Source organism: Mytilus californianus, unplaced genomic scaffold (assembly GCF_021869535.1).
Source record: "Mytilus californianus isolate M0D057914Y unplaced genomic scaffold, xbMytCali1.0.p SCAF_13, whole genome shotgun sequence".
NCBI lineage: Eukaryota > Metazoa > Mollusca > Bivalvia > Mytilida > Mytilidae > Mytilus > Mytilus californianus.
The window spans coordinates 46,777,201-46,792,481 of record NW_026262615.1 but is presented as its reverse complement, the minus strand read 5'-3'; the positions used below and the strand labels follow the sequence as shown (position 1 = coordinate 46,792,481).

The following is a 15,281-nucleotide window of genomic DNA, read 5'->3' as shown; positions in this document are numbered from 1 at the left end:
TAACTTCGTAGGGAAGAAAGTAAGTATATAAGTAAGTAAGCAAGTATTATTACTAAGTAAGTAAGTAAGTAAGAAAGAAGTGAGTGAGTGAGTGAGCGAGTAAGTAAGTAAGTAAGTAATTAAGTGATCAGTAAGTGAGTAAATTATTTATTATAGTGATAAGTAAGTAAGTAAGTAGGTACTTTTTTTTTTATTATAGTGAGACGTGTAATAACAATTTGCCATACAATAATATACACCCGACTATTTAGGTCTATTGATCATTTTTAAAATCACAAACAAAGTTGTATATTTCGAAAAAATGAGATCAAATTTATAAATGGTAAATAATAATGAAAAATGAAAAGACAAAAATAGAATTAAAGATTAAATCAACTGAATTGCCACCCTATCCTATACTTATTTGCTTCTTGAAGAAGAAAATTATTAATGCTGTTAGTCTTCTTCAAGGTATAACAAAGTATACTGTATAGACCGCACAGTACGCTACGGTACGCTGTTAACAGCTTGAAATGAATATAGATCTATATAGCTTTCGGCTGTCTTCGGAAATGGTATCGTGTGGTTCCGAATGTCATTCTCAGCATCCCGCTACTTATTCGAAGCGTTTCTGCCATTGTTTTTATCTCGTATTTAACAGTTTTCGTTCCGTTCAATTTCATCTTTCTTCAATTTCATCTTTCATACACATATAATTTTTGTACAAGTACCAGAGACATGGATTCAGAGGCTGCAAATAATATTGTAAGTATAGCTTTTAAAAAATTTAATAATATTGACAGAAACAAATATGACCATGCGGTTCTTTCAGACCAAAGCGTGTGGTCCTTGTACTTAATGCCAAAACATGTTTCAGACTTTATTTTAAATTCCTGGAGTAGAAAACGAACGTTAAACATGGCTTTTTACTTGAGAAAGTAAATATTTTAAAAGCTTTTTAGAAATTCATATGGTACATTTTACTAGACATTTTCTTTTGTCGCCATTATCCCCACAGCTATGTTTGACTCTATGTCCAGAATGTCTTATTAGACCCTTCCAGAGATTCAGAATATATGACTGTACTATACTTTTGATCACATTTAATTGTTTGGTTATTATTTTTTTCGCTTTTTATATGAACATTCATGATAGTTTTTCGGTTATTAGTTAAACTCAGCTAAGGGGCATAATTCAGTGTTTTTAAACAAGAAATAACGGGACATTAATTCATTATACTTTCAATTCAATTTTCTTTTTATGCTAGAAACATGAGAAAAGAAGTAGAGAAATTATTGACGATGAAACCCTAACTCTTTTGGAAGAAGCCTGGAATGATGGATTAAGATCTACAAAAGAAAAGGAAAAGATAAAAGCATTAGGGGTTCAGTCTAATCTTTCAACAGAAAAAATTGAGGTAAAGTGGATTATAGTGGTGTCTAGGCCATGCATTCAGTACTTATCACCATATGGAGTACTTATAGACACATGTATCATTTCGTGCACTTTTCTCCTCATAACAGCAGGTAACTTTTCACATTCAGAATGTAAATTTATGTAGGATTTAATAATGTCTCCCATGAAATAATGTCCACCAGACATTAATTCATAGTAAATACTGTCCATGGACAATATTTACTTATTTAAATGTGTCCCGGACACAATTTCCTATGAAAATATGTCCTTAGGTATGAAAAAGTGTCCATGAACATGGACATTATTTAGTACTATAATTCTGTCCAGGTGGACAATTTTTTGATATTATTAAAGTATTAAATGATATCCATTGCCTTGTTATTACTGGACGTATTTTAACCTATAATTGCGAACTTTAGGGAGCTACCATTTGATTTTTATGGGGGGGGGGGGGGGGGGGGCTAGGATAAAAAATGTTGTCCTGCATTTTTTTTTAGTTGTTATCTCTGTCCTGCCTTTTTTATTTTTCACTCTAATCGGTCCTGCCTTTTTTTTAAAGTTTATCCTGACTTTTTTTTACCTATTATTGTCATCCTGACTTTTTTTTTTGCAACTGTCTCATCCTGCCTTTTTTTTTACTCAAAACTCCTGTCCTGCCTATTTTTTTCAAATTTCATGATTTTCATCCTAGCCCCCCCATAAAAATCAAATGGTAGCTCCCTTAATACATTATTACTTTGAAAGAGAGATGTCTCATTGGCACTCATACCATCTTTATCTTCTTATTTATATTTTTTATTAACAATTACTACGAAAAATTGTACTGTGTAGGTGGACCATATTTCATAACTGTTGCTGTAAAATGCTGTCCACTTAGGGGACAAGATTTCATGGTATTGGACATAATTTAATACCAAAATTCTATATTTTTTTTGCCTTCTTCTCACAATAGATATAGTAAAGTTCGTCACATTTGATATTATACTTTACACACTTCCTTCTTATTGTCATTAGCATTAGCTGGGTATTTCTTCGAACTTAAATGTCTCTATACTCACTTCCATCCATTATTTGTTTGTTTACATTTGTATAATAATCAATTTCTTATTGTTCAGATTTTATTCAAATTTAAGTATAATAAAACTTTTGAATGACCTTTGTATTACTTCCCTTGGAGGACACAATTTTTATAGCAACTACTATGAAAACTTGACCTGTGTATGGACACTATTCCATAACTTTTGCAGTAAAAATCTGTCCACTTGAGGGACAATATTTCATGGCAATGGACATTGTTTAATACCAAAATTCTATGAAAAACTGTCCAGGTGGAAACTTTTTCACAGGACACTATTATGTCTTACACAGTTACATGGAAATATAACAATAATTAAAAAATTATTGTTACATTGGAGACTAATTGCCGGAATGCAGGGTTGGATTAGGAACTGATTAATTACAAATGTAACAATAATAATTTTTTAGTCAAAGACAAGACTTTTGTTTAAAATTACACATAATTGTCATAGGTACTTGGGGGGACAGGACAATTATTTTCGCTTTTTCAGTCTACTATGAACACACATTTACTATTAACATGATAAATAGTGTACATTGTACCTGCTATTTACTATCCATTCCAAGTTTGCTATCAACATGATCAACAGCGGTCATATATCATAAAGAGATTAAAGTATATGGTCTATATCTGTTCATAGTATACAGCAAAACGCAAAAATAATAGAAAACTAAAAAATAACAGATTTTGAAAGGGAGGGCTAAAAAAATTGTCCTGTCCCCAAGTACCTAAGACTTTTGATACCTTTCCTGAAATTCTCCAGTCATTAAATCTTTTAATTAAATTAGTCGTACAACAGTTTACATACTTTCAACCACACTCTAAATGCCAGCAATTTTGCTGGACTGGTGTATTCTAGGATTATAAAACATACTTCTTCTTATATCTATTTACTAACTTACTTATCAAAATACAAATATGTACCAAATATCAACTTGTCTACATTCTAAGCTTATGTCATGGTTAACACATCAGAATATAAATGAAATAGAAAAAAATCAGATATATTTTTTAGAAAATATTTTGTGGAATGCATGTAAAATTTAAAGAAAAAAAAAATCATAAAATAGAAGTTCAGAGAAACAATGTGGTAATCCAATTATTCTAGTGATGAAAATTTTAGCTGTACGATTTTTCTCAGAATAACACAAAGAGTATTGATTATTGAACTGAAACCAGTCTTAACTCAATCATGAATACACCAGAAACCTGTCTAAACTAGACATTGCCTTAAGTCCAGTTATTATAGTTTGAATGAATTTTGAACCTGTGTAAACTGAAATAAATAAAACCTTCAGTGCGAAAGGTTTATAAGGTTTCATTGTAAATAAAAATACAATACTATGATTATTTAATTAAATCTTTATATTTAGGTGTGGATTGGTAATAGAAGAGCAAAGGATAGGAGGGGTGGAGTGGCACCAGCATATAGTAAGAAGAAGGCAGCTGTAAGAGGACCATCTGCATACACTCTGTTTTCAAAGCAGTTTAAGCAAGGTACAAATTGTAAATGACAGTATAGTATTTGTTAACTTTATTAGCATTGTGAAAAATTGAAGGTACAAGTCTAGTAGAATAGCGCTGTAAAAGTACAAGCCCAAACTAAACTTTATATCATTGTATATAGAAATAAGAAGATGTGGTATGAGTGCCAATGAGACAACTCTCCATCCAAGTCACAATTTGTAGAAGTAAACCACTATAGGTTATTATGCCCTCTACCTGTAAGGGCATTCATATCTGTAATTTTAACCGATTTATAACTTACAAAAATTTTAAATGGTCTGTTAAGCTCATTTTCATTGGTTGTTGGCCATGGAGAGCAATGCAGATTAAATTGTATAACCTAAGTTAGTCATTGGATAATGATGGATAACTACACCATTGAAAATTTCAAATAGTCCTTGTTTTTTAACTCACTTGGGCCGAAAGTCAAATTTTGAGAGAAACTAAACACACTAAATGATTCGCAATGCAAGACCAACAATTTTTTTTTCATGAATTCTATTCTTGTCTACAATGTTGGACAGAGTCTATTGTTGATTATGTCCTAGATGAATGAGCTTAAGTTTTTTTTTCACAAGATATGATAAATGTGCTTATGTTAAAGAAACTTGAATTATAAAAATTGCCTTTAAATTTTGACTTTTAAACTTTATCAAACACCCTTTTTTAGGGTTCATGCTGACATATAATCTGCTTTACAGTATATTCAGCGTAAACCGCCAACCAAGTAGGTTGTATCATATATTTTTCTAAATAAAAAAAATTAAACAGTCCTTAAATGATCTAATTAAACTAATACATTGTAATCTATCTTTAAATAGAAGTCTCTTCAAAATCAGAGCATTTTAAAGATGTTGCAAAAAAATGGGGAGAACTTTCAGCAATAGATAAACAGAGGTTCCAAGAAGAAGCTAGGGGTATCAGGAGCAGTGAGCTAAAAGGGATGTCAGAAGAGGAGGCCATTGCCCATCATTTCAAGCAAATTGAATGTTCGGTATGATAGACTTGTTGAATATTTTTTTCCCCATAAACATGCTGTCATTGTCTTGAAATATGGAAAATTATTTTTTGGGTCATTTTTCCTGACAGGAAGCAGAAGCCAATTTTATTTATTAAACTGGACAGTTAAACATTATTTTTATTTTACAGATAACCATTGAATAAAGGTTAATGTCTCAATTAAAACGCAACCTGCTGGTACATTGTGCTTGTGAGCAATATTCCCTAGAGAACGCTATGTTTTGACTATCACTTTCACAAGGAAACCACTATCATTATATGCGAAACATTAATATGACAGTTATCATGGTTGTCACTACTACTAACCTTACATGAAGCATAACAATATATGTCATTTAAGAATCAGAAAGTAGATAGTTTGTGATATACCCACAGATGTTTTAGGAGAAAAATTGCAATATATATAGATAACTGTGTTTAGAAATGACAAAAGTATAACAATATTTTCTTTTTATAATTTTCTTCAGATTACTATCTTAGGATCAATGGGTTTTGAGTCCATGATGGTTGCCTCAAGAGAACATGAGACTCCCCACTTGTTTGGAACCAACAAAGGACTGGAGTACATTGGACAACCACAAGTACTCGATAATTTCAGGAAATCAGTGTTTGGTATATATTTTTATGAGTTTACCTTTACCACTAGACTTCTTAATCATTTTCAACAATGAAGTAACCTTGTATTACTAGTTACTATATATACAAAGCACAAAAATAGTCATAAAAACTATTTTTATGTCCCCGCCGTAGCGGAGGGGCATTAAGTTTTACCCTTGTTCGTCTGTACGTACCAAAATTGGTTTCCATTCTCTAACTTTAGTTTGCCTCCACCAAATGTTATGAAACTTATACACAATGCTTATTTCCACAAAACACAGATCAAGTTTGAATTTTGGTTGAGTCCCTTTTACCGTTCTACAGTTATGCTCCTTTTCAAATGGGAAAAATGCTGAATTTTTGTTTCCATTCTTTAACTTTAGTTTTCCTCAATGAAATGTTATGAAACTTATACACAATGCTTATTACCACAAAACACAGATCAAGTTTGAATTTTCCATTCTAGAGTTATGCCCCCTTACAAATGGAAAAATTGCTGGAATTTTAGTTTCAGTTCTCTAACTTAAATTTGCCTCAACTAAATGTTATGAAATTATACCCAATGCTTATTACCACAAAACTCAGATCAAGTACAAATTTGGGTAGTGTCACTTTTACAGTTTTCGAGTTATATACCTACAGTCAGGGGTACTACTTGTACAAGTAATCTTTATTTACTCGAAGAAGTAAAAAAATATATACTTATATAAGTTAATTATAATGTTTGAATAATCTCCCCTTAATTTTCTCAAAAAAATTTTTTTTTTACAATCCCACAAAAATTCTCAAGTTTTGAGATGTAAATACATGCCTTTAATGATTTTTCCTAGGTTAGCTCATAATTTATGATTAGAGTTCAATGTTTCATCTCATTAATTCAACAAAGAAATTGATTTCACAAAGATCTTAAGTATTTGCGCAAGGCCTTCAAAAATTGCCCCTTGGGGACTTGTTAATGAGCAGTATTCTGAAGATAACAGACAAAAAGATTTTCATTTTCCATGAAATTACACTTAAATGATTAGTAAAGACATCTGCAAAGGAAAGAGAATTTAAAATTCTATTAGAGCAAAGAAGTCCTAAGAATTCAAGAAAAGAAGATAGGATGACGTTTTTACTTATATAAGTGAAAAAATCTGAATCTCTAAGGGACATAACCAAGCCAAAAAATTATTTACCTATACAAATAAATGAAATACACTTGTATAAGTATCCTACAAATTAACTTATGTAAGTATATTAATATAACTTCTTCAAGTAAATAAAAATTACTTGTACAAGTAGTTACACCCTGACTGACCTAATTATATTATCTACAAGCGTGGGCATCATCTGTGTCCCATGGACACATTCCTCATTTATTTTTTTGTAAAATATTGTTGCATAGCTAACAAACTGATTTAAACTCAGAAAATTGGTCACAGGTATTTGAGTGAAAATGAAATGAGAGCAATTAAAGACATGATTTTGTTATAAACAGGGTCTTACTTGGTCACCAATGGTGATAGAAGTCCTTGAAGCCCTTAACTGCCATGATTGCATTTGTCTTAATGTCAAGCTTACTAGAGGTACATTCTTGGTGAAAACTGAAACTCCAACTGTATTGAACCAAATATTTTTCAAACTTTGCACAGTGTTTATATTCATATTGAAGATGTGCATCTTCAATTTTTAACAAATTTGACAAATTTTTAGCATACTTCTTAGAGCTAAGTCTCTTGATTTTTGGCTAATATCTTTAAAATTTATATTATTATAGTTTTGACTTTTGCTGTACTATGAAAATACAATTTTCTTAATAAAAATTTGACAGCCTTATTATCAAAAAAGTTTAAAGAGGATATTGTGGTTGTAGTTTTCTGTCATATTTTATTCAAACAAACTCTAAAAAATATATGCATTTGTTAAAAATGTATCTATGATCAGAAGACCACTAACATAACCCACACAAAGCCCATTGATAACAAAGACATTATTTATTATTTTCTACATGTATTTATTGCCTGAACAGTTTCAATTTTGGACTCACTGAAAAGTCAATATAGGTCAGACATTACACAGGTATTTTAAAAGTTCAGAAAAATATTATCTGAACATTCAACAATATGATTTTCTTTTTATTGAAATGTCTATGGCCACCAATCATTTTCACTTGTATTAAACTTAATTGCCTGACATATTTGAATTGTAACAATATGAGCCAAAAAGCATGAGACTAATTTCTCTGTAAACAGGGTAAAGGACTTAATGAATTTGTGCATGTTGAACTTAGCAATTTTTCAGCAATAAATGGATATCTAATTTATGTTTGCAGGTAACACAGTGTACATGAAACAGCCCAGCAAGAAAGGAAAGGGTGACTTGCGGACTGAAGTGAGACAGATTTTAAATTCTTGCTGGGGTAAGCTACCTTTTAATTCAAAATAACTGAGGATAATAGATATAGAATAACCACATGTTGTTGATGATGTCGCATCAAAACAACTGTGAATGCGTATAAAAAGATATAGTTCCTTACATTTTCAACTTTAAAATTCCACTAAAAATTCTAATGTCAATGTAATAAAAAGAAATTAGCTAATCAAAGAATTCAAATATCGAAAAATATTCAACTCGTTACTGAACAACACTGATAATTAACAGTAAAAACAAATTAACGTGGATAGGAATGAGGACCAAAAATAGGTGGTGTGCATCCTAAGGAAAGTTAAGTATAGAAACTGGCCCAAAGTTGTGATGCCAAACAATTCAGGAATCTAGTCTTTATATTGGTGTTTAGTCCAGAGATTTTTGGTTTGGTTCTGCAAATGTCTGTATTTTATATGGTTTTCTATGGGTGGCTGGCACAATTCCTAAAAAAATAGTCATGCGTCCCTTTCAAAAATGGAAATTATTTCTGTAGGTGGTTGGGAAGAATATCAAGTGCCATCACATACCACATACTTTTTTTTTCTAGAACAGCCCTATGTGACATTTCATCACTAATTTTTACATTTTTAGAAAAGACCACTGGGGAATCAAAGCCAATACCATATTCCTCACTGCTGAAAGGTAAAATTCAATGGAAGCTAGAGGGACTTCCAGTACCTTTGAAAGAGCCCAGCAACTATGGTATTTGTGATTTGAAGAAGATATTGGACAGCAAGGGAGATATTAAATTTGTGTGAGCATAATTGCAATTAGTAATAGCTTCATTAATATAAAAATAATGAGATGATGTATGATTGCCAATGTGACAACTATCCTCCAAAGTTTAAATAAAGTGCATGTAAGCATTGTAAGCAATTACAGGCAACTGTACTGCCTAGTAAACTTATACAAAAACTGTTGATATTAAATGAAAATCAACAATTTTAAAGTAAAAAAGTTGTAATATATTTCTTAATTCAGGATTCTTGTCAAAATACATTAAAGGTTTGATATTAACTAGTGTTGTCATCTGTCAATTAGTTAACCGGTTAACCGTGGGAAGGACCGAATATCGAATACCAAAATCACTAACTGGTTAACTTCATCTTTTTTCCATACTGATAGATTACTGATATATAAATGTGTATTGAAATCTTTAATTAATTTTTGAAATGATAGTCTTGCTAATTCATTTGACAGATCAACTGTCTAGTATATTATTCCTATTGTTAACCATGAAAACACTCAAATTTTACAAATTAATTAACACAAAAACAACTTTTCTTTCAACTCCGGGCGATATCTTTTAAAAGTAAACATAATTAGCATACATATATTTTGGGCAATTGAAAGCTGATTACATTTTACGAATTACTTCATTATTTTTTTGCCTACATGTAAATATGTACCTTCTGTTTTCCAAGGCATTGTCCTACTTTAAACGAAATGCTGACTCAAAAATGGTAAAATTAAAATTATGTGAATGGAATTAGTGTATAATACTATGACACTGTTTGGTATGAGTTACACGCTTAATCATCTCAAATTGAAACACTCAACAGAACTTTCTGAGACATCAGAGAAATTTAAACAATCATCGGTTATAGACTTTGTCATTTCGCTGAGATCAAGACAATTTTCATCTTCATAATCTTATGCCATTGTATAGTACTGAAGACCTTTAAACCATCAACTTAAGTACAAGTTAACCAGATAATTGGTGGAAAGTAATCGGTTAGTAGAACTGTTCAATTTGACAACACTAATATTTACAGTAAATTGTAATTTTGGTGGTCCTAAACCCAGACTGACAGGACTGATTTTTTTTATATATACCGGTAAATATTTATTTCTTCAAATAAAAATTTGCTGTGAAAGAGGTATTAAATGAATAGAAAATAAAACAAACAATAAAGTTTATGTAACCAAATATTGAAACTTTCTATTCATTTACACTAATTAATATAATCCTCAATTTTAGGAAGACACAAGCAAGCCAGAGTGAGCCAGGCAGTGCAGAGGATATTGTGGACTCTATCATTTCAGATCCATCAGCACTGGAACCTGTTCATGATTTAAGTGATGGTATGGCAACAAGTTTATTACATTTTTTATCCCAATATATATTGAAAATATCATTCCTATATAGATTTGATTTTGGATTGCTTTTAAAGTTTTAAAAGTTAACATGGAGTGGGCCAAATTACATGATTAATATTAAGTATGCTTGTAATATACCTATGTAAAGCTTAAGAAGTGCTTAATACATTTATGACTTTTGAATGACACTGGACCACAATGGAACCGTAAAAGGGGAGAAAAAAGGTCCCCCAAAAAAATCTATTTTAAATTACAATTATTTAGATTTAAGATACATCATTATCATAAAGAATTTTTTGTATGATTCATTTAATTATGTATAAATTAGTCAAAAGCCTATTTATTGTATCATTCCAGGTAATGAGTCAGTGACTTCATCTGCAGAACATCCTGGTCAAGAAAAATCCAAAGGTAACAATTCATTATTACCTCTTGCCAGGAGATTCACATGATCTTTAACAGACACACGGTGGAACTTGTTATTCTTTGCCTTTATGCAGTCTGTAGGGGATTTTGAATTGCCAGTTCTTTCATATTTTTATGTGCTCTTTATCTTTTATTTGCCCACAATTTTTTTTTCTCTAGAAAATCACACTCATTAAGTTAGGTTTGCATAGTTGTTTATGAATTATATAATTTTTATACGCCCGTTTACGGGACGTATTATGGTATACCGTTGTCCGTCATCAACATGTCGGACATTAATTCAAAAACGCCTAACCCAATTTGCACAAAACTTTGGTGAATTGTATATATCTATTGACGTGAGCTCCCTTTTGTTTTTCATCAATTTTAGATTTGACGTTTTTGCCCCAACTGTTCTGGGTTGGACCTCTGCGGGCGTATCCAGCTGCGCTCAGCGAAGCAGTTTTTTAAAATTTGTACAGATTTCACTGCAAATTATTCAACAGTATTGCCATTTTAATAAAAAAAAATCAATATATTAAGTGTGGATAATCACAAAGTATATAATGCATTACTGTCAAAATTATGAAGTGTTAGATTGATTTTGGTAAACATATCTGTGTTTGATTGTCTACAAATCTTTGTAGATATTTTCCATAGTTATTGTCAAACGGATTCATGTAGGTAGTTTCCAAATAAGGAATTAATTTGATCTGTTATTAGTTATCAAGTTCAAACAATTAGTTGATCAAAATACAATAACTGCTGTTTTTTAAAAGTTGAAAATATAAAAGTTACTCATTATTTATCAATTTTACTTTATCATTTTATTGGTAATGTTTACCTTAGTCTTGTTATGCTTTCTCCCATTTTGAGATTTATCTTGGTTGTTTATTATTTAGGTGCAAACTCTGCTACAGAAGAACAAGCAGGTCCTGCAATACCAATAGGTAAAGCTATTTTCTAGGACATATATGGGTTCTTGTCACCCAAATTTTTCGTCAGCTACTGACAAATAGTTTATACAAAAATACCAAGATGAAATTTTCAATATGTTTTTAAAAGAAAACTATCTTATAGAGATTTTCATTGAGAATAATGTTTAAGTAAGCAGATTGGTGATTCCTGTGAAAATGAAATTTTCATTGGAAGATGACCCATGGCAGGTCATTACTCTGATCAAAAACACCACATGACCTCATCTTCTACTGGGATAGAAAGTATTAACGATGATTAAATTTATAAAAAACAAAAATAACACTACACTTTTGTATTGAAGAATTATATCTTTTTGAAGACAACTCGGAGATGGTCCTGCTCATTTAATTAACTTCCAAGCTAATTCTAATGTATTGCCTTTTTTTTTCTTTAATTTGGATATTTTTGATGCCATTGGACTATTTTAGAAAGATTTTGATCATATGTTATTTTAATTTATATATTAAACCATACTTTTGTATTATGTAGTTGTTTTGATTAAAGAATTACTATGTTAGTTGAAAAGATGATGATAATGAAAGGTTGAATGTTTTTAATCATGGGGTCAACTTGCAATAAGCAATATAATCTTTTCAAAATTGTGTTTGACTTGACTTATTTAACACTTTCAGAACTAGTTGATGGTCTTAATAACTTGTTGGGGTTGAAAAAAGATGACGAATCTGCAATCATCAGCTTAGGTAAGCAAATAGAGTGATTGGTAAAAGCAAAAAGAGTGATTGGTAAACAATGTTGTAAGTTCCAAAATGAATTTTTGTTTCAGAATTACGACTTGTAATGTATGTGACTCAGCTAAGAAATAAAATTAATATATTTAAGAGTCTAGCATCAATTTTGTGTCTAAATTGAAAATTTGTTTAAGAAATAACCATTTCATTTACAACAGATTGATTTTAGAAAAAGTTCATTGATTAGTAATAGTTTTTTTTTTTTATATTTTAGGTAAATTTGAGAATGATATCACAAAGCGAAAGATGACTGCTACAAGTAAGCTATTATTTAATTTTCATTTGAGTATTAATTTCATTACTTATGACTTGTGTTTTCATACTTCCCTAACTTCGATTGTTGATAACCTTTGGTAGAAATAAGATGATACTAAGATCTCTTTAAAGAAAAAAGACAATTAGAAGGATGACATGATATTAATCAAAGTGTCAAGTAAGGCTTTTGCTTCAATTGTTTAAATGGATGTTGTGATATAATTGTGTGTCATAAGTAAAACTTTGTTATAAACTTTTATTTACAGAAGACAATAAAGGGAAGGTAGCTGTTCCTCCAAAGAAAAAAAAGTCTAGTATAGGAAAGAAAGGTAGTCAACTTATTTCCTAAGCTCCATTCTTGACCGTTATATGGTCATGTTTCAGTTTAAATATGTTTTTGTCTGAATACATTAAGTGTACATATAGAGCGATAGACTTTTTCAAATTTCAACAGATATTTCATAGGATTAGTTTTACCACAGTATACTGTATGTATATGTAAAAAAAATATATGTTCAAAAATTCCTTTGGGGAAAACAATGATTTGACAATATAAGACAAAATCATATACCTGGTCCATGGATAGTTTTTCCCTTTTCTCCAAGTCTTTGTTCATTTTTAATCAAACACAACTAGAAGATCAAAGGAGAATTCCAGACATTAACATTTTGAGTAAAAAATGTTTCAATTTGCTAGTAAGTCAACATTTGGTATTCTTATGTTCCAGACAGATGGGATTTTTTTATTATTCAGTGTGGTTGACAGTACAATCCTGCATTTTTTGTGGTTTTTTTTTTACAGATTTGTATTTGGTAGAATTTAAAAAAAAATCATTACCACTTATTAGAAATTGTAATTTTTTTTTGGTGGGATGGTAAGGGACAATATTTTTTGTAAGCTGTATTCACCTTTATGCATTTTTCCCCTGCCTTTTGAATATTTATAAATACAACGAAACCCCATATTCTTATATTTCTTTCAGATTCAACAAAATATGATATTGATTATCTTGTTGAGGATAGAGATGGGAAATTAGGCCAAGAGTTCCTCGTGCATTGGAAAGGCTATTCACCTAATGAAAGAACATGGGAACCTGTTGCATCATTACCACCAACTGCTTTGAGTTTCTATTGGCAGAAGAAATACAGCAACTAGAAATAAAAACTTTGTATAAATTGATTTAAAAAAAAGAAGATGTGGTATAATTGCCAATGAGACAACTCTTCACAAGAGACCAAATGACACAGAAACTAATAACTATAGGTCACCGTACGGCCTTCAACATTGAGCAAAACCAATACTGCACAGTCAGTTATAAAAGGCTTAATAATGATTTGGATAATTCAGATAGATTAACTTGCAAAATTTGTTTACGTTCCGTCATGTTTGTTATTGAAAATGTAGACAGCACACTAATAATTTTCAAAAAAATTAATTTACCTGATCAGTATTACTACTCAAATATTAACTGATGATAAATATCAAAATTGAAAGCTGGATTACAAATTACACGTTTCTTCTCATAGCATTGCATAACTTACTGGATTACCAGAATGATAAAAGTCTATTAATCAGCCAACCAGCTTATGCATTACAATGTACCGACTATAAAATGTAGTCAGTTATTCATTTTGTGTTGGTGTTTCTTGCTGAAGCATGAGTTTTTTTTTTAGCTGATGATCGTTCTAAAATTAATGTTATGGATAAATTTTGAAATTAACAGAGCTTCGTAAGATGTTTTTAAGCAACTACTTTTTATCGGTATGCGTCAGTCACCATTATGCAATATTTTCTAAAAATGGTTCTTGGTTGTAGGGATATTTTAAACGTTCCTCCCTACCCTACCACATACATTTTAATAGTGTATAATGACGTCAATTTAAGAATTTTCTAACGTTTGAACGTGAAGTTTGCTTAACCCCACTTGCCCATTCCGACATTCTCCTATTTGGATTATTTTCTGCTGTTGTTTTTTTAATGTTTTTCAGGTATATGCTAAGTGGTGATCAAGAAGACTGTAAACAGATCAAGCCAGAGATAATGGTTTTCTGACTGAATGGAGTATCAATTATTGTAGAGGATATTTTTCTACTTGTCTAAAATTACAGAGATATTGCAGTGGTTGTGTTCAGTTTAAATTTTAACTGTTATTATGATAACAAGTTTTCCTACATGCTTTTGAGGATGGAACATTTTATAAATATTGTGTTATTTGAATACTTGATACTGATTAGAAACAGACATCTTCTAGTCAGTTGATGTCTTTATGGTGGACGTTTACTAATTTAGAAAGGAGAAAACTTTAATTTCTAGAATTTCATATATATGTATGCGTTTCCAAAGAAGGATATCTTTTTAATGCATTTAGATATCTTTCAATGTTGGTTTGTAATATCTTTAATAAAACAGTTGTCGCAGTACTCATACAGAGGTGGGATCTGGCAAGATGATGGGGGTCATTACCCTTTACTTCTACGTTAGTCCATATGCTACAATAGTTTACTGTGGTACCTTAGAAAAGTTGGGTTTTTTATAAATTGTTCTTAAACTAGAGCGTCCATTTCATTACTGGTACCAGTTTTGAATTATTTTATCCTTCGAATACCTGGGAAGCTTTATTCAAGATATGGCCTAGTGTCAGTGTGGGGTCTTATTTCCTTAGAGGAACTTTTGTTACTTCTGTTACCGGAAGAGCACCTACTTGCTTATAATAAAAATTTCAGCAGTTTGTATCGTCTTGCCAGACCTCGTTAACTGTTTCTATCCTGCGGCAGATTTTATTCCTCATA

The 15,281-nt window shown here is 30.8% G+C and overlaps 1 protein-coding gene across 2 annotated transcripts; it reads left to right on the top strand.

Annotated features, from left to right (window-relative positions):
- Positions 1-432: 432 nt before the first annotated feature.
- LOC127723774 (general transcription factor II-I repeat domain-containing protein 2B-like) lies at positions 433-15,281 on the top strand. Of its 2 annotated transcripts, none has more exons than XM_052230523.1 (13): positions 433-1,396; positions 3,847-3,970; positions 4,801-4,973; positions 5,467-5,611; positions 7,911-7,997; positions 8,597-8,759; positions 9,987-10,090; positions 10,463-10,516; positions 11,413-11,460; positions 12,121-12,189; positions 12,452-12,496; positions 12,759-12,821; positions 13,475-15,281. In XM_052230523.1, the coding sequence occupies exons 3-13, from the start codon at positions 4,923-4,925 to the stop codon at positions 13,645-13,647; spliced, it is 1,002 nt and encodes a 333-aa protein (XP_052086483.1). In that variant the 5' UTR covers positions 433-1,396; positions 3,847-3,970; positions 4,801-4,922; the 3' UTR covers positions 13,648-15,281. The 2 variants fall into 2 exon arrangements, with proteins under 2 accessions (XP_052086483.1, XP_052086484.1); XM_052230524.1 differs by lacking the exon at positions 433-1,396 and adding an exon at positions 1,403-1,505.

Bases quoted from the DNA above. Each gene is read 5' to 3' on its own strand.
- LOC127723774 (XM_052230523.1), top strand. From the start codon at position 4,923: ATGTCAGAAGAGGAGGCCATTGCCCATCATTTCAAGCAAATTGAATGT. The intron at 4,974-5,466 runs GTATGATAGACT...AATTTTCTTCAG, and splicing joins TCAAGCAAATTGAATGTTCG to ATTACTATCTTAGGATCAAT. The intron at 10,091-10,462 runs GTATGGCAACAA...GTATCATTCCAG, and splicing joins TGTTCATGATTTAAGTGATG to GTAATGAGTCAGTGACTTCA.